The 26,501-nt window shown below is 42.3% G+C and overlaps 1 protein-coding gene across 1 annotated transcript in view; it reads left to right on the top strand.

The window, feature by feature from the left end:
- Window positions 1-26,501, top strand: part of GABBR2 (gamma-aminobutyric acid type B receptor subunit 2) — a 792,922-nt gene that overhangs the window by 743,173 nt on the left and 23,248 nt on the right. The window contains exon 16 of the mRNA XM_040353518.1: window positions 20,340-20,522. Coding sequence (XP_040209452.1) covers window positions 20,340-20,522 — 183 coding nt within the window. The remainder of the gene's footprint in view (window positions 1-20,339; window positions 20,523-26,501) is intronic.

Here is a 26,501-nt window from a genome sequence, read left to right as displayed (position 1 = left end):
AAGCGACAATAGTGCAGTATCGTTTAAACGTTTTTAATAATAAAAAAGGCATGCATTATGGTACTCACATGGATGCAATAAAACAGGCATAAAAACAAGTGGCGAGTTCGCAAGCGTCACCTCCGGTACCTCTTAGTGGACTCTGGACTCTTACGTGTATTCGTCATGACACGTGACTTCTTCAGGAGTGGTGAGCGGTACATTAGGGATGCATTATATAGTATAGTATGGTGGGAATTCATCCAACCAGACAGTCACCATTTTCCAAACAGGCAAGCTCCAAGAAGTTGGGCGGCGGCCATCTTCCGAAAAAAGATTTAGTCATGGGACCAGAAAAAAAAAAAAAAAAAACGTCCCCTGAAGGTAAAACCAAGGTCAGCGGACACAAAATATACTGGGTGGCATGACGCGGCCCATGGACCATCATCCCTGTCTCCGAAAACAGTAGCACAGTTATAATCAATCATCTTCCGAAAACCGGAAGTGGGGCCATTTTGTTGAAGATCTAGTCATGGGACCAGGGTAAAAAAAAATGGATAATATGTACTGCAAACTCATGTAGCACACAGCATTTGGTTTACTGACCTTCAACATTTTACCATCTATACGTTTGACAATTCTGGAATGAGCACACTTTTGCTAATATACTGTTGTTTATCCATTACTGCCAGTTATGCATCTTGAACAAAAAACTATCATAGTGCTGAATGGAATACTAATAAAAAAATATGAACAGTTAGCTCGAATAACACATTAACAACAGCATGAAAGATCAATTGCCTGCTTACAAACAATCCAAGAACCTCTAACTTGTGTATTCACTGTAAATGCGTATGCTCACACGCATAGACACATACACTTCATCATCTTGGTTTTATCAGTCTTTGAAAAGTCCATTCCTCTCTCAGCTCCTTATCTGTTATTTTCTCTCTGCATCCTCCCAGAACAAGACTGTTTGCGGATTACACATTTTGCAAGAGGATTATCATGTGATTTTGTAGTTAATAGTAGCTTCATAAACTGTGTGAGCATAATATGCAAACACACACATGTCTCAGCCAGCTGTTTCTACACACAAGTCTGCCTATACTTCTTAGGGGGCTAGTAAAGATTACCTTCATATTTTTCATTATATTGGCCTTATTTTATCATATGGAAGAATGACTACTGCCCACAACAGCAAAGATTAATTAGCAACACTCCCTATTCATTAGGCAGCACTAATCTAATAAAACCAAATCAATCTTCCACTAATTTACATGGTGAACTAGCACAGCTGCGAGCTTAGGATGGCACTGGCGCCTGACTAATGAGCCACAATTATTTTAAATGTCCCCACCCGTGTCCCTGAGTTTGCAGACTGGCTATTTAAAGAAAGTGGCACCACCAGCCAAAAGCATATTATACACTACACTACAGTAATATTGAACATGGGCAAATTCTGATACATTCTTGAGGCCATAATCCCCACAAGCTTCGCAAAATGTTTGCCTACATTTGGATAAGGAAAACGTGATATTGTCCTATTTACTGCTAAACTAAAATTGTTGAACTGCAGTGACTATTTGAGACAATAAATGCAATGCACTATATATAAAATCACATGACTTCCTGATCGCAGAGGGGAAGCCACTTACTGATAGCAAAGGATTGTGGGACATGCAGTCCAGTCAACTGCATGTATAATATACTGTTAAAAACGACAAGTTCCAGTGTGCTGTGAAAACCAAAGAATTCTGGGTGAACAGATTATTGGATGTGCTCGCTCTCTTGGGACATGGGATTCAGAGCTGCAGGAGTGAGAGGCTGTCTCCCTGCATGCTGTTTGGTGGTTACCATGGCCTAGACAGAGCTGAGAGAGAACCTCCCACTCTGGGAGCCACATTGCTGGGTGCAGGGTTGTTGTCGCTGTTACCGTATCTGCTACGTTGCAGCACTTTGTTTTGTTACTTTATTGAGAGAATTAAACTTGGATGGGGAGTAGGGGACGGGGTATTATAGGATGCCCACTTGACTTGGACAACTTCAGGCACAACGTTTACCTATATACAGTCTATATAAACTCCCCTGCTTCTTCCAGAACACTTGCTTGCAGAACTTCACTGGCACACTGATAAATATGATTCTGACACAGCACTCAGATCTGTTAGCAAAATCCTGTTACAGGCAGGAACCTGAGGCCCCTTAGTTGTGTAGCAAAAAAAATCTGTGTCCAGCATGCATCCCCCTTCTGTGCCGCTGCCCCTTACACTAGCCCTCCTGGCTACTTCTCCTCAGTCCTCCCTGACTGAGATCACAGTCCTCCCAGACTACTCACTCACCAGCCCACCCTGCTGTCTCCTCTCCTCAGGAAGGATTTCCTCCATGTGTTGTAGAGGATCCCTGTATGCTGGAGACTGATTTTTTTGCTTTTTAGGTTTTTATTACTGTGCTCCCATTGGGGTGATTCACCCTCTATATGTGTCCCTTTTACCATTATCATCAAGGATACCAATGAAAGAAAATCCCCACAGGAATACAGAGGTAATCTACACTAATTCCAGTAACAACCAGGGATTTCCTTATTTTGGAACAATTTCTTCTCACTTCCTGTTTTAGCTATGGCACAGAAAATGAAGGGAAATCTCATGAATGGCTCACAAACTGGGTAAAGGGTACCAGCCTCCCTTAATCTAACCAAAACAAAAAAAAACGTTTTGCTATTGGTTCTACTTTAATTATTTTGCTACTGGAAGATATCCTGAGCTAAGAGGCTTCCTCATACAAAAGGCCCTTACAATTTTTTTTAGGTTAGTAAATTTAACAATATTTCATGAAAAAAAAATCTTTTTACTTTATTAATGATGCACATGTGCAGAGAAATATTTAGTGCTGAGCTATATGCAAGAGCATAAATAAATTGTCAAATGGGTGTACTATCTAAAACAGTGGTTCTTAACCTGGGTTCGATCGGTGAGTGAGTCTCGGGGGTTCGGCGGAGGTCACACAGGGCCGTCGGTACAAGGCAGGGGCGGACGGGTGCCCTGGGCGATACCAATTCGTATAGGAGGGGGGGCACAGCCGCAGGTGAAGCTCTGTACAAATGTACAAATTGTGTGCCGAGTGCACTCCTGCATCCGGGACCGTCACCTCCCGGCTCCCTTTCCTGTCTGCTGCAGCCTGTTTACTCCCCCTATGAAGGGGTCTCTTGGTCCCTTCCAGCGGCGTGACATCATGGCCAGAAGGGGGGGACTCGAAGCGCTGCGCAGAGAGCTGTGTGTCGGCGCTGCCTGTGACGAACTAGAGAGGCAAGGACTAGTCTCGAGGAGCCTGTCTGACTAGTGGAATTTGAACCTAGCAGACAGTGTGCTAAAAAAGATGACTGAACTTGTTTAAAAGTAAGTAGAACCTGTTAAGAGCATATAATTAAATGGCTGGATTGGGGGGGGAGGGGAGGAGGCTGAATGAGGTGAGATGCCCAGCACTTTATTAATATAAAATGGTAGATTAAAAAAAAAAAATTGTGTTATTTTAAATGAGCCTTCTCTGACTAGCAAAAAAAATATATATATATATAAATTTCAGCCTCACTATGCCATGACATGCAGCCTCTGTGCCATCAATTGTCGCCACTGATGCCATCACACGCAGCCACTGTGCCCATCACACGCAGCCACTGTGCCCATCAAACGCAGCCACTGTGCCCATCAAACGCAGCCACTGTGCCCATCACACGCAGCCACTGTGCCCATCACACGAAAAATCATATTTTATTTTTCCTAATTAAGAAGGGTTCGGTGAATGCGCATATGAAACTGGTGGGGTTCAGTACCTCCAACAAGGTTAAGAACCACTGATCTAGAAGGTAACTGTGGAGTGAATTGTTTTTTTTAGTTTTGTTTTTTTAAACCACTTAAGGACCGCCTCCTGCACATATACGTCGGCAGAATGGCACGCCTGGGCACAAGCACGTACCTGTACGTATTCTTTAAGTGCCCGCGACCCGGTCCGAAGCTCCGTGACCGCGGCCAAGGGACCCGCTGACCCGATCGATGCCGGAGTCCCGCGATCGGTCCCCGGAGCTGAAGAACGGGGAGAGGTGTGTGTAAACACAGCTTCCCCGTTCTTCACTGTGGAGCTGTTATTGATTGTCTGTTCCCTGATATAGGGAAAGCCGATCAATAACGTCACACGTCCAGCCCCGCCTCCCCCTAATGGTTAGAAACATATATGAGGTCACACTTAACCCATTCAGCGCCCTCTAGTGGTTAACTCCCAAACTGCCATTGTCATTTTCGCAGTAAACAATGCATTTTTATAGCATTTTTTGCTGTGAAAATTACAATGGTCCCAAAAATGTGTCAAAATTGTCCGATGTGTCCGCCATAATGTCGCAGTCACGAAAAAAATCGCTGATCGCCGCCATTAGTAGTAAAAAAAAAATGTATAAAAATGCAATAAAACTATCCCCTATTTTGTAAAAGCTATACATTTTGCGCAAACCAATCGATAAACGCTTATTGCGATTTTTTTTACCAAAAATAGGTAGAAGAATACGTATCGGCCTAAACTAAGGAAAAAAAAGTTTTTTTATATATTTTTGGGGGATATTTATTATAGCAAAAAGTAAAAAATATTGAATTTTTTTCAAAATTGTCGCGCTTTTTTTGTTTATAACGCAAGAAATAAAAACCGCAGAGGTGATCAAATACCACCAAAAGAAAGCTATATTTGTGGGGAAAAAAGGACGCCAATTTTGTTTGGGAGCCATGTCGCACGACCGCGTAATTGTCAGTTAAAGCGACGCAGTGCCGAATGGCAAAAACTGGCCAGGTCCTTTACCTGCATTTTGGTCCGGGTCTTAAATGGTTAATTATACCTTACTTTACATATTCTAAACAGAACATAAAAGCTTGCTCATCGGTCCCTTCACTCAAATTAACTTACGATTGATTATGTATACTGCAATCAGTCAGACACACAACATACTGGGGCCATTTTTTGTTAAAGCCAATTAAACTATCAGTATATTATTTGTTATGGTAGGAAACTGGAGTACCCAAAGGACACACCCACGCTGACACCAGGAGTACATACAAATTCAATAAAGATTGTGTCTCTAGCATGAATCAATACCAGAACCCCAGCACTGCCAGGGAGTTGCAGCCACTTAGGGTGCCAGCCAGTTAGCTATTGCATTACCCCATTCTCAAAATACAGGGAACGTACAGAATATTTGTGAGTATATTTATATATCTTTGCATAAATAAGTGTATGTTCTAAAGCAAGGGTGTCAAGCTGTGGCCCTCCAGTTTTTGCAGAACTACAAGTCCCATGATGCATTGCAAGGCTGACAGTTATAAGCATGATTCTCGAAGGCAGAGGCATGATGAGACTTGTAGTTTTGCAACAGCTGGAGGGCCACAGTTTTACACCCCTGTTCTAAAGCATCTATGCCTGTATGTGCATGTAGACGTGGCCTGTGAACAGCTTTAGCTAGGCTTTTCTTTCTCCTTCAGCTATTCTGCTGCTTATGGGCAAAAAGTTTAATTTGTGGTCATAATGGCTAATAGGAAAGGATGTGGGTTAGGAATTTAACAAAGAAGCTATGGTCAATCTTTGCATAGTACTGTGCCTGCAGCTCAGAGATGAGCAGGTTCTTTAAGAGAGGAGGGAGTATGAAAGCAGGTACTCTCAATCTACTACCCGATAAAGGATTTAAGCAGGTACCTTCAAAATACTCCTTGATAGGAGATACAAGCAGACACCTTTAATCTACTTCTTGATAGGGGATGCAAGCAGGCATCTTCAATCCACTTCTTGGCAGAGGATGCAAGCAGGCACCTTCAGGCTACTTCTTGCTAAATTTTGCAAGCAGGCATCTTCAATATACTTATTGATAAAAGATGCAAGCAGGCACCTTTAATATACTTCTTGATACAGGATGCAAGCAGGCACCTTCATTCCATTTCATGATGGAGAATGTAAAAAAGCACCTTCAATCTACTTCTTGATAGAGGTTGCAAGCAGGCACCTTCAAGCTACTTTTTGGTAGAGGATGTAAGTTGGCACCTTCAATATTCTTACTAATAAAGGATGCAAGCAGGCCCCTTCAATATACTTCTTAATAAAGGATGCAAGCAGGCAACTTCAATAAACTTTTTAACAGAGGATGTAAGCTGGCACTTTGAATCTACTTGCATTATTAAAATTATGTTCAGAATGTTGGACACCTAATTTCATATTACATAATAACACCTTTGGCTTTGATTGTATAAAATAAAACAACTGTATCTGCTGTTGCTTTATTGTTTATTAATTTATTATCAATGTATATTGATATAATGCTATGCTACAATTTTTGTAGATATGTATTTCCTGGTGCCAGAAGAAGTATCTTTAAAGGGGTTGTAAAGGTTTGTTTTTTATTTTCTAAATAGTTTACTTTAACCCCCCTGGCGGTATTCCCGAGCGTGACTCGGGGTGGATTTTTTGTGCCAAAAATCGGTAACCCTGAGTCACGCTCGGGGTAGCTATGCAGAGCCTGCAGCGCGCACTGGCTTACCTTGTTCCTGGATCCAGCGATGCCACCGCGCTGTGTGAGCGAGCGGGACCTCGCTCGATTTACACAGTGTCCTCCATTCCCTGTGACGTTATGATGCACGGGGGCGGAGATCGGCGCCAAATTCAAAAAGGTAAACAAACACTATACATACAGTATACTGTAATCTTATAGATTACAGTACTGTATGTAAAAAATACACACCCCCCCTTGTCCCTAGTGGTCTGCCCAGTGCCCTACATGTACTTTTATATAATAAAAACTGTTCTTTCTGCCTGCAAACTGTATATTGTCAATAGCAACCAAAAGTGTCCCTTTATGTCAAAAATGGTTTTAGATCAGCTAGAAAACAGCGATAATACATTATAATCACTTGCAGAATTGTGCGATAGCGATTTGTGGGGAAATTCGTCATAAAATAAATAAATAATGACAGCAACAATTCTGCAACTGAGCAAATTTCAGTGATTTTGAGTTGATTACATTATTGAATAATTTTTATTAGAATTATATTATTATTTGTTATAATTATTTATAACAATTTATTATATTATAATTTATAATTTTGATTTTATAAAAATTTCATACCCGGGATGCCTATTAGGCCCCGTACACACCATAGAATCCATCCGCTGAAAAATCTCAGCGGATCGGTTTCAGCGGATAGATTCTATAGTGTGTACATTCCTGCGGATATTTATCCGCGGAAATTTCCCAATTCCAGCAGATAAAAATTTGTAGACATGTCTACAAATCTATCCGCTGGAATTGGCTCCCGCGGATCGATCCGGTGGTCTGTACAGACTCACCGGATCGATCCGTCCGAAGGGATCCCCCGCATGCATCGTAATGATTCGATTTATGACAGCGTCGCGCACGTCGCCGCATTACACCATCGCGGCGACGGCGCGACACGTCATCGCGAGGGGATTTCGGCGCGGATTTCGATCCGATGGTGAGTACACTCCATCGGATCCAAATCCGTGGAAATCCTCGAGTGTACTAGGCCTTAGACTCTGGTTTGGTCAGATTTAAGTGAGTTATTCCTAAGAATTACAGGCCTACAGTATAAAACGCCAAATTTCCTTGCAAATAATGGTACCGCTTTCAGCATCTTTTTTCTGAAAGAATCATACCGCCAGGGAGGTTAAGCTAGTGCATTGTTGGTTCACTTACCTTTTCCTTACATTTCCCTTCTAAATGTTTTTTTTCTTTGTTTTCTTTATCTGATTCTCTCACTTCCTGTTCCTCCTCAGTAAGGTGTTCAGTAAGCTGTTCTAAATGACTTTCCACCGCTCGTATGATGGTGGAAAGCTTACTGAGGAGAAACAGGAAGTGAGAAATTCAAACAAAGAAAATAAATATTTAGAAGGGAAATCGAAAGAAAAGGTAAGTGAACCAACAATACACTAGCTTAAAGGAACCAGAAAATAAAAGACGAACCTTTACAACCCCTTTAATCTCTGTGTTAACACTGTTAATAAAACACATTGGGTTTGATTTACTAAAACTGTATTGTGCAAAATCTGGTGCAACTATGCATCATAGCCATAGAACAAAAAAGGCTGTATAGCCGCATTCCAATTATTCACCTTTATTGAGTGTAAAAACAGAGCATCAACAGCACAGAATACAAACTAACAAGCACAGCTAATGCGTTTCACACCTGATTCGGTGCTTAATCATAGCTAAAGTGCTAGGCAAACACACAGGTATATAGATACACCTGTGGGAGGGCACGTATTGACGTCACCATGTCATTCTAGAGGAGGACGGGCTCCTGTATTTTGCCGGCCGACATTGTTTATATGTGATCTTTTATCTACAAACGTGGAGGTGCAATACTTTATTTTCAATAAATTTTTGAGACTGTATCACGCTATGGTCAGCTTTCTTTCCCTTTGAACATATAATTGAATCACGGTCACAGACTCTGTGAGACGCCAAGGGGGATTTTAGCCATCCAGTCTGCTTCCTTTCAGTTCCAGCTCAGCATTGCAAGCTAAAGGCCGTGGCTGGGTTATAGCCAAAGGCCCCTTTATGCTTGCCATTTGGTAAGCAGGTCTGAATTACGGTGTGGAGTCACTGTGGTGCCACTTAAAGGAGAACTGGTTCTTCATATGAACTTTTAGTTTGCTCCAACATCTGCCTATATGTATTCAATTATATGAGGACTGGTTCTTCCTATGGACTTTTATTTTCACATTTAATTTATATTTGGATAATTTGGCGCAGTTTTTTTTCTCTTTCTTCATATATACACCTAAACATCCAAACAGGTAGAGTTTCTGGATGTTGTTTTAATGGGTGAAGTAGATGAGGTGCTATCTAGGCTCTATAGGAAACTGTCTTCTAGCAATTACTTATTGAGAGCGGACTCCAGTGACCCCAAACACACTATTAGAGGTATTCCAGTTGGCCAGTTCTTAAGGTTAAAGCGTGTATGCAGCAATGAATCAGACTTCCAAATGGAGGTATTAAACATGAAATCACGTTTTACTGAGAGGGATTATACTGAGCCTGTTCTTAAAAGAGCTATTGAGATTGCAAATAACACTGAGAGAGGCGATCTTCTCCGTGATAATACTGGTAAATATAGAAATGGGAAAAGATGGAAGGGCAGGAACCATGAATCTGGGTCGATTAATGTCCTGTTTTTTCTACTCCTTTTAGCTTTGAGTTTCAAAAAAAAAAAAAAAAACTATTGAGAATATTTGCCGGTGCTAAATAATGACTAGGGTTGTCCCGATACCGATACTAGTATCGGTATCGGGATCGATACCGAGCAATTGTGCGAGTACTTGTACTCGCACAAGTGCTCCCGATGCCTGACCCGATACCTGGGATGAAAGAGAGAGAGGCAGTGTGTAACAGGAAGTCCGCTGGCGGAGTCAGCGGGCAGAGCAAAGATCGGAGCAAAGACCGAGTCCTCACGCAAGTAAGCTGCCAGGGGTGCAGGGTGTACTTTGCCTTCCATTGTTTCCGCTCGCTCCCCTCTATGCCTGCACTTCTCCCCATCTATTGCCTTCCCCTCAGCACGGCATCTGTGCTCTATTATCCATTAGCAGACTTGTAAAGAAGGATGTCAGGTCCCAGTTACTGGACTGCGGTTCAGGTAAACAGTCGTTTTTGTTTCCCTTCACATTTCTCCTACAAGTGTGATTTTTTTTTTGCAAAACTGGGACAGCCAATCAGCTTCTAGCTTTCATTCTTCAAAGCCTGACTGAACAAAGCAGAAGCTAGCAGCTGATTGGTTGCCTCCACATCTGCTCCAGTGTGGAGAAATGATTGCTGTATCTCTGCATACACTTGAATAGAAACAGAACCATTCATGATATAATTTTAATTAATAGCAAATATTATATAGTAGTGATCATTTTTTTGGGGGGCTCACAAACACAATAAACGACACAATTTTTGGTAAAGTATAAAAGATGAGGGTGCATCGCGCAGCTACATCATCCATTGGTGTAACAGAGCCGTCACATTTGTTAACTAAAGTGACGCTATGTGTTGCATTCGGGGCTTGAACATCCTGACGCCCATCTTAGTACACCCTGAACTCGGCCACATTAGGCCAGCAGCAGACATCTTGTTACACCCAGCCCATATAGTTTGAACTGGGTGTAACAAGATTTCTGCTGCTGCTTTTTTGCGACCGAGTGCAGGGTGTACCAAGATGGGCATTGGAAATAGTGTTATCTAAGAGGGGAGGGGATACATTTAGGCTATTATGCAAGAGGGAGGTCTACTAAAAATTTCATCTCAATACTAGAAAGCCTGTTGGCCTCAATTTTGAGTGGGATGTTTCCCACTTTTATGAATAAAATAAAACACATTAATGGTTTATTTGTTCTCCTTTTTATCCTTTATATCCCTGATTTCCCATGATCTATGATTTGGGTGTCACCGTCATATGTGTGTTCATTGTGTAGCGCCTACTTTCATAGCAGGCTCTGCTGTAAATTTAGAGGGGGGTCAGAGAGTTAATTGGGGACTTCAGGCACCTCCAGACAGTAGGTGGCAGCAGTAGAATCAGGTTTGTGTGGATACTTCTCCTCGACAGCCAATATTTGCCCATCGAAGGACACTTCGTATTTGAGAGGCTGGACAATGGTCGCCTATCAGTTCCTGACGTAATTAAGCTGTTTGAAGGAGATCCGGGTGCTAAGTCCAGTTGAGAAGGATTTTGGACCGAGACTATCTTCACCTTTAGGAGGGTCTGTGGCAGAGACTTCAGCCTAAAGTTTCCATTCACCTATTTCTACTTTTACGTTTTTTACCCGGCTGGGTAATAAAAGCACAGAAAAGACACCTGTCGTGTGGACATTGACTTTATTACAGCTCTCATCTAATACCGGGAAGATAGAGGTAACGTGCCACCCAAATCAATCCAGCAGCTCCTTCGGGGGGTAGTGCTACAATTATATGTGTATATATCACATGCATAGTGTCTCTATCTAATGGTTGTTTCTCTCCCACCTCTCCCCCTTTTTTCATTATTTGATATCTTTTTATCTTAAATTGAATATTGGTATTATAATGATGGATTATATATACTCTTTTTTGTGGGAGTGTATGATGCTTTATATATGTATATATATATATATATATATATATATATATATATATATATATATATATATATATATATATATACATATATATATATATATATATATATTGTGAGGGGTTAGCTCGGTAGCGGGGTGTGTGACCCCTTGGATGGGTTCACCACACACTGAACTTATACAGACTGGCAATCAAAAACGGTTGAAAACAAAGTTTCTGGTTTATTTTTCCATCTTGCTGGAAAACAATTGCAAGTATCCAAACAGCATAAACAAAATCAAAACATAAAATAAATCCTAGCCACGCTGGGCGTCTACCTTCCACACAGGAACCTATCTATGAAGTCTAACACAGCCTAGCGCTGGATAGACAGTGCTGCTCATGCAGCAAACAATAGTCTTTTGGTTTTGTTATCACACAGCAAAAAAACAATGGTCTCCTCACCTCATCAGGCACTGCTCTCCTACTCACACAGCCTTAGGAGTGATGCAGCAATCAAGTGGTAACCCTCTGGCTACTTATAAAGGCCTTGATTGCTTTATTCTGAACAGCTGAAGTTTTCTAAAGGCCTCTAGCCTTCCTCTGTCTATGTTTGTAGCCGACGCCCGATAATAATCTGTGTATCGTCTAAACAAGGCAGAAATGTATGTCCCGGCAGTGACAACACCCACAGATTTACCTGACTTCCTGTCACATACCCCCCCCTCTTGTTTCAACCCTAGGGTTTGGACACAGGTTGCTAGGCAGGCATGCACTCGGGACAACCCATCTGCATTCCCCATTTCAGCACCAGGACGATGCGTCACCACAAAACTAAATTCTTGGAGGGCCAGGAACCACCTATTTATCCTCCTATTGGTCTCTTTGTTCTGTGCCATCCACTTCAACGGGGCATGATCCGTCACCAGCTCAAACTGTCTACCCACGAGATAGTACCGGAGAGAATCCAAAGCCCATTTCACCGCCAAACATTCTTTCTCAATGGTGGCATAATTCTCTTCATGGGCCTTCAACTTTCGGCTGAGGTACATAACAGGGTGTTCCTCCCCCTTGATAACCTGAGACAGTACAGCTCCTAAACCCACATTTGACGCATCTGTCTGAACCACAAAGTTCCGTGAGAAATCGGGCGAATTACATAAGGCCTGTTTTAAAGCTTGAAAAGCCGTTTCTGCTTCGGGAGTCCATTTGGTCATTACAGACTCCTTCCCCTTTGTCAAATTGGTCAGGGGAACAGCCTGTGAGGCAAAATGGGGGATAAAGCGGCGATAGTAGCCCGCGATCCCCAAAAATGCACGAACCTGTTTCTTGTTGGTGGGACGTGGCCAATCCTGAATAGCCTCAACTTTGTTTATTTGGGGCCTAATTAGACCTCTTCCAATAGTATACCCCAGATACTTCGCCTCTTCCAGCCCAAGGGTACATTTTTTTGGATTAGCTGTAAATCCGGCTTTCCAGATGGAATCCAACACAGCCTGAACTTTTGGCAAGTGTGATTCCCAATCCTCACTGTGAATGACAACGTCATCGAGGTATGCAGCAGCATAGGCTCGATGAGGCCGAAGGGTCTTATCCATGACGCGTTGGAATGTGGCGGGAGCATTTTGTAACCCAAAAGGCATTCTCCGATATTGGAAAGATCCGTCTGGAGTTACAAATGCTGTTTTTTCCCTGGCCGACTTCGAGAGAGGAATTTGCCAATAACCCTTGGTAAGGTCTAACGTTGTCATGTACCGAGCAGTGCCTAGGCGATCAATCAGTTCATCTATGCGGGGCATGGGATAGGTGTCAAACTTAGTGATTTGATTAAGGCGGCGAAAGTCATTACAAAACCGCCAATTTCCATCGGGTTTGGGCACTAAGACAATGGGACTTGACCAATCACTATTTGACTCTTCTATCACCCCCAGCTCAAGCATTTGTTTTACTTCCTGGCGAATTGCCTCTCGCCGGGCTTCTGGAATTCTATAGGGCTTCAACTTGACCTTATCCCCTGGGGTGGTGATAATGTCATGTTCAACTCCAGAGACCCAACCTGGCAGGTCTGAAAACTTCTCCTTATTACGGAGCACAAATTCTTTAACCTCCTGTTTCTGCGTTTTGGATAGAGTCTCCGCTATCCCAACTTCAGGGACAGTCCGGTCAAACGGAGCATAAACTCGGGCAGTCTCAGCGACCAAGGACTCTCTATCCTTCCATGGTTTCAGCAAGTTCACGTGATAGAGCTGCTCAGGTTTTCGTCTTCCTGGTTGGCTAATTTTATAATTCACCACTCCCACTTTTTCCAACACTTCATATGGACCCTGCCATTTGGCTAGGAATTTACTCTCGACCGTGGGGACCAACACCAACACCCTATCACCAGGTGCAAAGGAACGGACCTGGGCCCCACGATTGTAAACCCTTTGTTGAGCCAATTGGGCTTGGGCTATATGTTCCTTCACAATCGGCATCACTTGGGCAATTCTGTCCTGCATTTGGGCCACATGTTCAATCACACTTCGATGGGGTGAACTCTCACTCTCCCATGTTTCCCTGGCAATGTCCAGTAGGCCCCGAGGGTGCCTCCCATACAGTAGCTCAAACGGAGAGAACCCTGTGGACGATTGGGGAACCTCTCTTATTGCAAACATTAAATAAGGGAGCAGATAATCCCAATTCTTTCCGTCTTTATCCACCACCCTCCTCAACATTTGTTTTAAGGTTTTATTAAACCTCTCCACTAACCCGTCTGTCTGAGGGTGATATACGGATGTACGTAGTTGGGTCACTTTCAGGAGTTTACAAAGTTCTTTGGTCACCCTAGACATAAACGGGGTGCCCTGGTCAGTTAGGACTTCCTTAGGGAGACCCACACGGCTGAAAACCTGAAATAATTCTTTGGCAATTGTTTTAGCAGAGGTGTTTCGGAGAGGAATCGCTTCTGGGTACCGGGTGGCATAGTCCATTATTACCAAGATGTGCTGGTGCCCTCTAGTGGACTTCAACAAGGGGCCAACCAGGTCCATGGCGATCCTCTCAAAAGGGACCTCTATAATGGGCAGGGGTACCAACGGACTGCGGAAATGTGGCATTGGTGCAGTAATCTGACACACTGGACAGGAAGAGCAGTACAATTCCACTTCTTTAGTGATCCCAGGCCAATAAAACCTCTGGGTGATCCTCTCCCGGGTTTTTTCCGCTCCCAAATGTCCCCCAAGAATATGCCCATGGGCCAGTTCCAAAACCATCTTGCGGTACGGTTTAGGCACTACCAGTTGCTCAATGGTGTCATCTATCCTCTGTGACACTCTATATAACAGGTCCCTTTCAATAATAAAGTAAGGGAGGGCAACCCTCTCGTCAGGATTAACTAACTCCCCATCTACCTTCACTGGATTCTCTCGGGCTCTTATCAATGTGGGGTCCCTTAATTGCTCAGTGACAAAGTTTTCTCTGTGCACCTCGAGGTCATCAAACCCTATCGGCTGCTGTTCCTCTTCTGAGGTGGCAGGCTCCTCCCTAGGGACTGGTGTTTCCCCTGCTAATACTGAGAATGGAAACTCAGGAGAATCCTCACAGTTAGAGGTTTCTGGAATAGATGGTTCAGACTCAGAAGAACCACCTACTGAGGAATCTGGGCAGTCCCAGAGTTCCCAGAATTTTGGGAAATCCCTTCCCACAATGGCGTCATGTGGCAGTTTGGGAACTAAACCTACCTGGTGACACAAGTTACCGAGAGAGGTTTCAAAGGAAACGGTAGTCACCGGATATTCTCGAGTGTCCCCATGTACACAAACTACAGCCATTTTCCTCGGATGTAAGGTTTTTCCTACCACTAGGTCACTTTTCACTAAGGTGACCAGGCTACCTGAATCCAACAATACCACAACATTTTTACCATTTAAGCACATTCTATATAACGGTTTCTTATTTCCCTTTACTGCAGTGCATGTGGTTGCAAAAAGGGACTGTCGTCTCTCGGTAAGAAAGTCACATTGCATGGGTTCATCACCCGCTGGGCAAACGGCTGCTACATGTCCCTCTTCATGGCAACGGTAACAGATCAGCCTTCTGGTCCTCTCCTGTGGGATGGGTCTTCCAGGCCGCTCTCGCCAAACATTAGCAGTAGTCCCGATAGTTCCTCTAGTTGCTCCTTGGTACCTCTCTCCACCCCCGTCCCTTGATGCAGTCTTACCTATAGGTGGGGACGGTCTGGTCTTGGGGTGAAAAGTCTGTGTGTCTCGGGTGGAAGAGGACAAACTCTCCGTTAGGTACCTTTCGACCAGGTCTACAAGTTTGTCTGCAGTATCCGGACCACCATGGTTCACCCATTTCTGCAGGGTGTTAGGAAGAGACCTAAGAAATTTGTCCATGACTACTCGCTCCAAAATTTTTGGTCCGGACAGAGTTTCTGGCTGCAGCCACTTCTTAGCCAAATGGATAAGATCATACATCTGTGACCGAGGTGGCTTCCTCTGCTGATAACTCCAATTGTGGACCCGCTGGGCACGGACATCCAGGGTTACACCAAAACGTGCCAATATTTCCTCTTTTAATCGATCATAGTTCTTTGCGTCTGCAAGTTCCAAATCAAAATATGCCTTTTGGGCTTCTCCAGATAATAGGGGAGCCACTAGTCCAGCCCACCGGTCTTTAGGCCAATTCTCTCTTTCCGCTGCTCTCTCAAAAAGTGGTCAGAAGCATCTCAGGGTCCTCATCTGCAGTCATCTTTGGCAATAAGTGTCGCACCTGAAAAGTCGGTACGTTACCGGCCTGACTCCCAGCCTCGGTCTGCTGTTTCTGAAGTTGTTTCACGATGGCCTCCATTTGCTGCTGGTGTCTCTGTTCCAAGCCTGCCATGCTTTCTTGGTGAGCCTGTTGTTGCTCTGCAATGCTCCGCTGCAAAGCTGCATTCGTCTGTTGTTGACTTGCATTTGCTAAAGCCAGCTGTTTCAGTATCTCCTCCATTTTGGGTTCACTTTAGTTGCCCGCATTCTCCACCATATGTGAGGGGTTAGCTCGGTAGCGGGGTGTGTGACCCCTTGGATGGGTTCACCACACACTGAACTTATACAGACTGGCAATCAAAAACGGTTGAAAACAAAGTTTCTGGTTTATTTTTCCATCTTGCTGGAAAACAATTGCAAGTATCCAAACAGCATAAACAAAATCAAAACATAAAATAAATCCTAGCCACGCTGGGCATCTACCTTCCACACAGGAACCTATCTATGAAGTCTAACACAGCCTAGCGCTGGATAGACAGTGCTGCTCATGCAGCAAACAATAGTCTTTTGGTTTTGTTATCACACAGCAAAAAAACAATGGTCTCCTCACCTCATCAGGCACTGCTCTCCTACTCACACAGCCTTAGGAGTGATGCAGCAATCAAGTGGTAACCCTCTGGCTACTTATAAAGGCCTTGATTGCTTTATTCTGAACAGCTGAAGTTTTCTAAAGGCCTCTAGCCTTCCTCTGTCTATGTTTGTAGCCGACGCCCGATAATAATCTGTGTATCGTCTAAACAAGGCAGAAATGTATGTCCCTGCAGTGACAACACCCACAGATTTACCTGACTTCCTGTCACAATATATATATATATATGGGTTTCTGTCTTTTTTCTCTTTTTCATTTTATAGTTACCAAGCTCTTAGGCCGCGTACACACGGTCGGTCCAAACCGATGAAATCGGACTGAAGTTCAGTTTCATCGGTCCAAACCGACCGTGTGTACGGCCCATCGGTCTGTTGTCCTTCGGTCCAAAAAAAAAGAACTTGCTTTAAAATCGAACCGATGGACGGCTGACCAATAGGTCAAAACCGATGGTTAGTACGCAAAAGCATCGGTTCAAAACCCACGCATGCTCAGAATCAAGTGTAAAAACAATGGAAACAATGGTGTGTACGCACATCAGACCATCAGTCTGCTTTAGCGGTGAACCGATGAAAACGGTCCATCGGACCATTCTCATCGGATAGTGCGACGTGTGTACGCGGCCTTATGGGACATATGGTCCAAAAAAAAACTTTGTATATTGTGCATTAAAGATCATTATATAGAGATTTGTATAATCGTATGATTACATATGTTTGTGGATCTGTGTGTGTGGGATGCTATGAACAGCATAATGTACTATAGCAGTTGGTTTATATATAAAGCTGTGATTTCCCAATTCAGGCATGCTGAATCATATTGGTCCATTAATTGTGGATGCATCTTTGTATCTGAGTTTGGTATCTGATGCTCGATAAAAACAAACAAATATTCATGCAAGAAGTTTATATGTAACCTGTTGTAATCTAATAAAAGTTTTTTAGGTGTGTGTGTATATATATATATATATATATATATATACTGTATTTATTGGCGTATAACACTCACTTTTTCACCCTGCAAATCGGTTCCATAGAGTGTGTGAATATTTTACGCCGATACTGCAATTTGGGAAACCTTGGAGAGAACGGGGAGCGGGGCGGGACGAGTGCCTTCAGATTACATACAGTGATGATCGCTTGTTTACTCAGCGGCCTCTGTAATAGAAAGTCCCGTCTCCTGGGCCGGCATTGGACCAGTGTTCTGTCTATCATAGAAGCCGGTCCAGGAGGCGGGACTTTGTATTAAAGAGGTCACCGAGTAAACAGGAGATTCTCGCTGTATGTAATCTGACAGCGCTCATTCTGCCCCCCTCCCTGAGATGGGCATTAATCAAGCTGTAGTGATGGGCAATTGTGAGGCTAGGGATGGGCATTGATCAAGCTGCATTGATAGGCAATTGTGAAGCTGCAGATGGGCATTGATTAAGTTGCATTGATGGGAAATTTTGAGGCTGCAGATGGGCACTGATAAGGCTGCATTGATGGGCACTGACCCTTTCTTTGCTTTAAAGTTTTTTATTTAAAATTTTATTTTTTTTCCTGAAACCTCCCCCTTAACTTGTTTGATTGATTCTTAACCACTTCAATACCAGGCACTTCCCCCCTTCTTGCCCAAGCCAATTTTCAGCTTTCAGCTCTGACGCTACTTAAATGACAATTGCGCAGTCATGCTACACTGTACCCAAACAACATTTTTCTAATTTTGTTCCCACAAATAGATTTTTCTTTTGGTGGTATTTGATCACCTTTTTATTTTCTGCTAAACAAATAAAAAAAAGATTTTCTTTTTTAGTTTTTCTTTGAATCTGTTACAAAACTGTAAATAAGTAAGTTTTCTCCTTCACTGATGGGCACTGATGAGGCTGCACTGACGGGCACTGATACGGCAGCACTGATGAGGTGGCACCAATGAGGTGGCATCGATAAGGTGTCACTGATGTGCACTGATGATGGGCACTTATATGCGGCACTAATGCCGCATACACACGATCGGTCAATCCGATGAGAGCGGTCTGATGGACCGTTTTCATCAGACCAAACCGATCGTGTTTGGCCCCATCGGTTATTTATCCATCGGTTAAAAAATTTGAAACTTGTTTTAAAATTAACGCATGCTTAGAATCAAGTCAACGCATGCTTGGAAGCATTAAACTTCGTTTTTTTCAGCACGTCGTTGTGTTTTACGTCACCGCGTTCTGACACAATCGTTTTTTTAACTGATGGTGTGTAGGCACGACTAACCATCAGTCAGCTTCATCGGTTAACTGATGGAAAAATCCATCAGACCGGTCTCATCGGATTGACCGATCGTGTACAGGGCATTATAGGTGGCACTGATATGCAGCACTGATGGTCACTGATAGGTGGCACTGATAGGCCCTGATAGGCGGTACTGATGGGCATGGATGGAAACTGATAGGTGGCACTGATGGGTGGCACTGATGTACACTGATAGATGGCACTGATGGGCATCACTGATAAGGAGGTACTTGCAGGCATTAGTGATGGGCACTGTTTGGCATCAATTGTGGGCACTGATTGGCTTCTTTTGTGGCCATGGGTGGCATACCTGATGGTCACAAGTGGTGGGAATCCCTGGTGGTGTCCCTGGTGGGCATCCTCGGGGGGCTGCGCTGTAAAATCAATCAGCAAAAACCCCTCTTGGCCGATCCTCTCTCCTCTACTTGCGCCTTACAGACACGAGTGAAGAAAGCCAATACACAGTCAGCTGTGATTGGACAAAGCTGATCACATGGTAAAGAGTCTTCATCAGAGACTCTTTACCTAGATCCGAGTTGCCGTGTGTCAGACCGCCACGCTGCCTGCCCCCGCCGGCGTGCACCGGCTCGTTATCCTGATCACGTCATATGACATCCAGTCAGGATAACTAAACCCCTTTGTGCACGTCATATTGCTATATGGTGGGCGGGAAGTGGTTAAGTATTTGACTTAGATGTCCACAGGTGTTTTTGATTGTGAAAATTATCAATCAACATCACACATGCTTGTTTTTGGATGTTTAGGTGTATATATATATATATACATGTGTGTTTATCTAGCACCTTAGCTATGATTAAGCCTCAAATCAGGTCTGAAACGCGTTAGTGTGCTTGTTAGTTTGCATTCTGTGCTGTTGATGCTCAAGGGAGGGGTGATTGTCTTTGCTATGTGCATCATAACTGCATTTTTTGTCAAAGTTTGAAGCTGACTTCAAACTTTGACAACAAAATAAAACTGGAAGCTGATTGTTTTCTATGTAGAACTGCGCCAGATTTTGTACTGTTCAGTATTAGTAAATCAACCCCATTGTAGACTGTCATCTTTATTATTTTTTCAAAGCCTTTATGTATGTTATGTATCGTAGTATACAGATCATCTGTCATCTACGTTTTTTTGTTATTAGCTTATTGTAATCAGCTCATATCCTGTTTTGGCGCTGGGAGGTGTTCTGTAGGCCTTCAGTACATTTTTTTTCGTTTTTTATGTATGTTTGCTTATATAATTTTACCCTCTAATAGGAGACCAATGTGAGTAGAAGTAAACCATCTTCATATTTCCAAATGAATGTTCATGTGTTGGACTTATTCGATGAGAAAGCAAAAGAATCTATTTTTTTTTACTGCCATTATTGTTTTTTAAATAACTTGCTAAATTTATTAATGCATAATTGAAATGTTTATTTGCATAAATATTTGATGTTGCTTTTGTCCACCGAGAACACCAGCCATGCACTCACTGCAGGCTGCAGCAATTGACCCAAATTGCTTGCATAATATAGCACTTACCTTTTAACAAGGGATTGTATGTATTGAATTATGCCTCAGCCTTATCTGTTAGTAATGCTCTAAATTATTGTTTAATTTTCACAGTTACTTACCTTACGGTCAAATCCTGATGTAGCAACTCAGACTAGAAGGTTTCAGTTTACGCACAATCAAAAAAAAGAAGATTCAAAGACATCAACATCAGTCACCAGCGTTAATCAAGCCAGTACTTCCCGACTAGAAGGACTTCAATCAGAGAATCACCGCTTACGGATGAAAATCACAGAGGTATTTTCCACACGCTATTTAGGCCGCTGATATTTTTGATGTTCCAACCTTTCTGTTCATTATCAGTAGATCTTCATCCTGATGAGAGGGTTTGAATTCTGCCTATCTATGTCTTTAAAGAGCAATTGTTTTACTTGTACAAAACCAACGGGCACGGAGTGGCCAAGCCAGCTGCCCGTCAGGCATTTTGGTGGGTCCAGACCCTAAAGGCGGGGTTCTTTTAGAGCCTAGACAAGCTCTGTGACATCAGCCAACAGTGGGCTTTAATTTAGAAATAAATTTAGAAAAAGTGTTGGATGACAGAATAATGACGCATAGAAAACTGAAAAATGGTATTGAAAGGAAGAGGGTCTAACATGCTGCTATTTAGGTAATTAAAAAACAGGATTTCTGCTTGCTTGTGATTGGAAGATCAGAAAAAGATATAAAATATTCCTGGCACAAGCTCTTTTTTTTTTTAGAAAAGCTTAATTTTACTTTCTGAAGTCTTTTCCATGGTTACAGATTTATAGTATAGTATATTTAATATATACAGTACAGTATAAATAAATATATATATATATATATATATATATATATATATATATATATATATATACATACATGGTAAATATATATAAGGTAAATATAATTAAATATTTACATAAACTGAGGTTGTTATGCTGTGCCATTATGCTGACAGAGAAAAACAGTGGTGGCATCAGCAGGCATTTCCTTGATTGCATGACGCCAGGATACTGTTCCTATCATTACTCATGGCTCCAATGGTGACCATATGATACAGCAGCATACAGGATCGAACAGCATTAAGAAAAAGCATCCACCAAGAAACCGGAAATAAATATCTACATGCATACATAAATGTACAAATGTTTCATTTTATTTTCAAACCATATTTTATTTCCAACCAACTTTTATGAAAACATTCTTTTTTTTTTGTATTTTTATACAAAACAAGTATTTGTGCTACTTGCTTGAATGTTCGCAGTATATTTTTGAGGTTTACTAATTACCAGAGCTTTTTTTCTCAGAAAATAGGTGCAGGAACTCAACCACGACCCGTTCAGATTTCACAAACAGTAGAAGGGTATTAAAGGGGTAGTAAATGCCAGAATTGCATTACATACAGAGTGCAGAGTTCAGGGGGTTACAAAGCTGTCACTTGTAAACACAGAAACCAGACTTCTGTGTTTACAAGTGATTGTGGTGAGCAGGCACCAAAGGGTCTGAGCCAGAGGTGGTGGAACTGAGTTCCCCCAAGTTCCCCCTGAAAAAAAGCCCTGCTAATTACATCAACACGTCATCAGTCCAAAAATGTCAGCAATTCACTGAGGTATAAAAAATGTATTTTAAGGGGTTAAAATTGCATGACTGGATCAAAAGGCTGAAAGGTTAATTCAGTAAGAAAGAAAAAAAAAATAACACTGGATCGCAAAGTGTTATGTGGGGCTCATTAATCAGAGTCTAAAATATCTTGCTGTTTGATGAATGTGCGCTATAGGCTACCATAACATCCAGCGTTCTTTAACTCGCTTGGGGAAAACATGAGCCATTGATGAATTTGTTCTTCAGAGAATTTACAATGCGTAAACACATTTTAACAAAGCTTGGGAATTAATGTTACCATTGTAGTCAGCTTCTTATAATTAGAAATGTTAGTCGATCTGTGAAGTCTAACAAGAATGAACAACAATGTCTGCAATGTATGTCACTGAGAATCAGTAACATTTGCTGTGAAAAAGAAAATAATACGTCACCGGCCTTATGCACACATGTAGAAGAGAAGCACTGATTTTTTGACAAATTTTTCTTTTTCTTTTTTTATGCCTCTGAAAACAGATCTGTATTAGCCAATGTGTCCATGCACATTTTAGCATTTTGATTTACATATTAAGAGCAAAAATACCCCAAACTTACACTATATTACCAAAAGAATTGGAATGACTACCTTTACATGCACATGAACGTTAACAGGTTCCCAGTCTTATAGGTAGATTCAGAAAGAGTTAGGCCGGCTTATCAGTAGATAAGCCGACCTAACTCAGAATCTACGCCGACCTATGTTTAAGCGTATGCTCAAACAGAGATACGCTTAAACATATCTAAGATACGACGGCTTGCGCCGTCCTATCTTAGATTGCAATTTTTCGGATGGCCGCTAGGTGGCGCTTCCATTGCGGTCGGCGTAGAATATGTAAATGAGTTGATACGCCGATTCACGAACGTATGCCCGGCCGCCGCAGTCGATTTGCGCCGTTTCCGTAAGGCATTAGCAGGCCTAAAGTTATTCCATCTATTAGGTGGAATAACAATGTTAAAGTATGGCTGCCGTTCCTGCCACGAGATTCGAATTGTTTACGTTGTTTGCGTAAGTCGTCCGCGAATCGGGATTTATGTAGTTTACGTCCACGTCGAAATCAATAGGCCCGTGCGGCGTACTTAGCCGCAATGCACACTGGGAAATGTAGGCGCCCGGCACATGCGCAGTAAGAGAAATACGTCAAAAAACGTGAGGTGAAGCCTTATTACCATAAAACACGCCCCCCTCCAACACATTTGAATTAGGCGTCCTTACGCCCGCCGCATTTACGCTACGCCGCTCTAAGTAAGGAGGCAAGTACTTTGAGAATACAGTACTTGCCTCTCTTACTTAGCCTAGCGTGTTTACACTACGCCGCCTTAGATTTGCGTGCCCCTACCTGAATCTACCTATTAGTCTGTAGGGTTCATTCAGTTGGCCCACCCTTTGCAGCTATAACAGCTTCAACTCTTCTGGGAAGGCTGTCCACAAGGTTTAGTAATGTGTCTATGGGAATCTTTGACCATTCTTCCAGAAGCACATTTGTGAGGTCAGGCACTGATGTTGGACCAGAAGGCCTGGCTCCAAATGTGTTCTATAGGGTTGAGGTCAGGGTTCTGTGCAAGCCAGTTCCTCCACCCCAAACTCACTCATCCATGTCTTGGGGTTGTTTTTCAGGGGCTGAGCTTGGCCCCTTTGTTCCAGTGAAGGTAGCTCAGCATACCAAGACATTTTGGACAATTTCATGCTTCCAACTTTTTGGGAACTGTTTGGGGGATGGCCTCTTCCTGTTTCAACATGACTGCTCACCAGTGTACATAACAAGGTCCATAAAGACATGGATGAGTGAGTTTGGTGTGGAGGAACTTGACTGGGCTGCACAGTGACCTCAACCTGATAGATCACCTTTGGGATGAATTAGAGCAGAGACTGCAAGCCAGACTTTCTCATCTACAACAGTGCCTGACCTCACAAATGCGCTTCTGGAAGAATGGTCAAACATTCCCATAGACACACACCTAAGCCTTGTGGAAAGCCTTCCCAGAAGAGTTGAAGCTGGAAAGGGTGAACCAACTCAATATTGAACTTTACGGACTAAGACTGGGATGCCATTAAAGTTCATGTGCATGTAAAGGCAGATGTCCCAATACTTTTGGTAATATAGTGTATGTAAATGCATACAAATGCTCATGTATTTCATTCTAGTGCATGTTTGCTTATAAATGCCATTTGAGTCTAAATGCTCATAAAGCTATCTATATATGTGCCAAAATTAACATTTTTACACAGGATGTTTTTGCCAGCTGACAGTAGAAAGAGCCAGCATTTATGGGAGTATTTTATTTTTAATATGCCCATGTCCATGTCCACCCAGCCTACGGCCTGGGGGTTTAGGTCCATATTTTAGTCAGTGTTCAGGGGCACAAAAAAAATCCCAAGCCTGCAATCACATAAAGGCAAAAATGTATGTAAGCGCACATGTGTGAATTAATTCCAGTGGCCAGGAAAAAAATATTCTAGCCAAAATAATGAGTTTATGTGCAGATACTTCTAAATGCTATACTCCCTTAAATGGCAGAAAAATCCAGTGTTGATAGAAGTATTTTAATACACCTGTGTGTATTAGGCTTTAACCTGCCTGGCGGTATTCCCGAGTCTGACTCTGGGTTAGATTTTCCTGCTGCGAGCGGTAACCCCGAGTCAGACTCGGGCTTGCCTCGCTAGATCCATAGGCATGGTTTACTTACCTTGTCCCTGGATCCAGCGATGCCACCGCGCTGTGTGAGCGAGCGGGACCTCGCTCGATTCACACAGCGTCCCCCTGTGCCGCCGATCTCCGTTCCCTGCGACATTACGACGCGCGGGGACGGAGAACGGCGCCAAATTCAAAAAAGTAAACAAACACTTTACATACAGTATACTGTAATCTTATAGATTACAGTACTGTATGTAAAAAACACACCCCCCTTGTCCCTAGTGGTCTGTCCTGTGTCATGCATGTCATTTTATATAAAAACGTTTCTTTCTCCCTGCAAACTGTAGATTGTCCATAGCAACCAAAAGTGTCCCTTTATGTCAAAAATAGTTTTAGATCAGCTAAAAAACAGCGATAATAAATTATAATCACTTGCAGAATTGTGCGATAGCGATTTGTGGGGAAATTCATCATAAAAAAAAAAAAATAATGACAGCGACAATTCTGCAACTGAGCAAATTTCAGTGATTTTGATTTGATTACATTATTGAATAATTTTTATTATAATTATATTATTATTTGTTATAATTATTTATAATAATTTATTATATTATAATTTATCATTTTGTTTTTAAAAAAATGTCATACCCGGGATGCCTATTAGAATCTTGTTTGGTCAGATTTAAGTGAGTTATTTCTAAAAATTACAGACCTACAATATAAAACGCCAAATTTCCTTGCAAATAATGGTACCGCTTTCAGCATGTTTTTTCTGACAGAATCATACCGCCAGGGAGGTTAAAGAGGATGTTAAGTTGAAATCATAGGAATCCCCTCTGTTTTAGGCAGATATAAAGCACTGTATATTAATTTTTTAAAGACTATATTCCTAAATACCTTTTTCCACAGCTCCACTGTGTGGTCACGTGATCCCCTTCCACTCTCCTTCCCGGTCTAAGGAGAGCAGCGGTAGGGGCTGAGATTCCCTTCTAACGTCAGCCGGCCAGCAGAGGGAGACCACGTGACCGCACAGCCAAGCTGTGCAAGAAGGTATTTAGGAATAATTTTTTTTTTTAAATTGACACACCATACTGTATATCTGCCTAAAAGAGAGGAGATGCCAGTGATTTTAATACCTTATGTATACATTATAAGAATAGCCGCAGGAGGGGAGAAGCAGGGAAGAGATCGGCTCTCACACAGGCTACTGAGCTGACAGACAGGGAGGGAGAGAGAAAATCACAGCAGAGAGTGGGGTGACAGAGGTACGTATACTGACCATAGTATCATGAATTAGCAGCCATGATTACCATGGTCAGCACACACAGGTGGACACAGGAACAGGCAAGATCAACCAGGTATTTTACATCATACAATGGGACAAAATACATAGCATAGGCAGTATGCTATAAATCATGTTTTAAGGGAACAGGAGCCTTTTTTTGGGGGGTTACAACCACTTTAATTACCATGACGATGCTAGAAAAAGTTTAATTTAAACTAATGTAGTCAACATCTTATGTGGTAGATATGAGAGGGATCCTTGTAAGACACCATTACTTTGGGGCACATTTATCACTGTAAAGTTCAATTCAGTTGGCAAAAGAAATTACCTCTCTTTATGAACAATGGCTAATAGATACAGAAACAGCGGCTTTGCAGATTTTTAGGGGAAGAAAAAAGGAGCAAATGGTTCCAGCGGTAAAAAGTATGTATAAGCAAACCAGTTGACAATATGCAAGTTCTCAGGGAATTGGGCCACTTTGTTTGAGGGCAATGTTTGTGGATAATTCATGACTATTGCCACTATGATTTGTGCCACGTTGCTTCCACAAGTGTATTTTTTGCAACAGTCAATCAGCATTGGTGAAGTGAATTGTTTTTTTATAAAATATCAGCATTGAGGCAAATGTTGTTGCAGGTGAAGAGGGTGAAGGGTAGAGGAGAATAGCAGCTGCTGTTAAACTAGTTTTTTTATTTTGGG

This window comes from Rana temporaria, chromosome 5 (genome assembly GCF_905171775.1).
Source record: "Rana temporaria chromosome 5, aRanTem1.1, whole genome shotgun sequence".
In the NCBI taxonomy this organism is placed as follows: domain Eukaryota; kingdom Metazoa; phylum Chordata; class Amphibia; order Anura; family Ranidae; genus Rana; species Rana temporaria.
The sequence above is the reverse complement of the archived record's forward strand: the minus strand, read 5'-3'. Positions and strand labels throughout refer to the sequence as shown.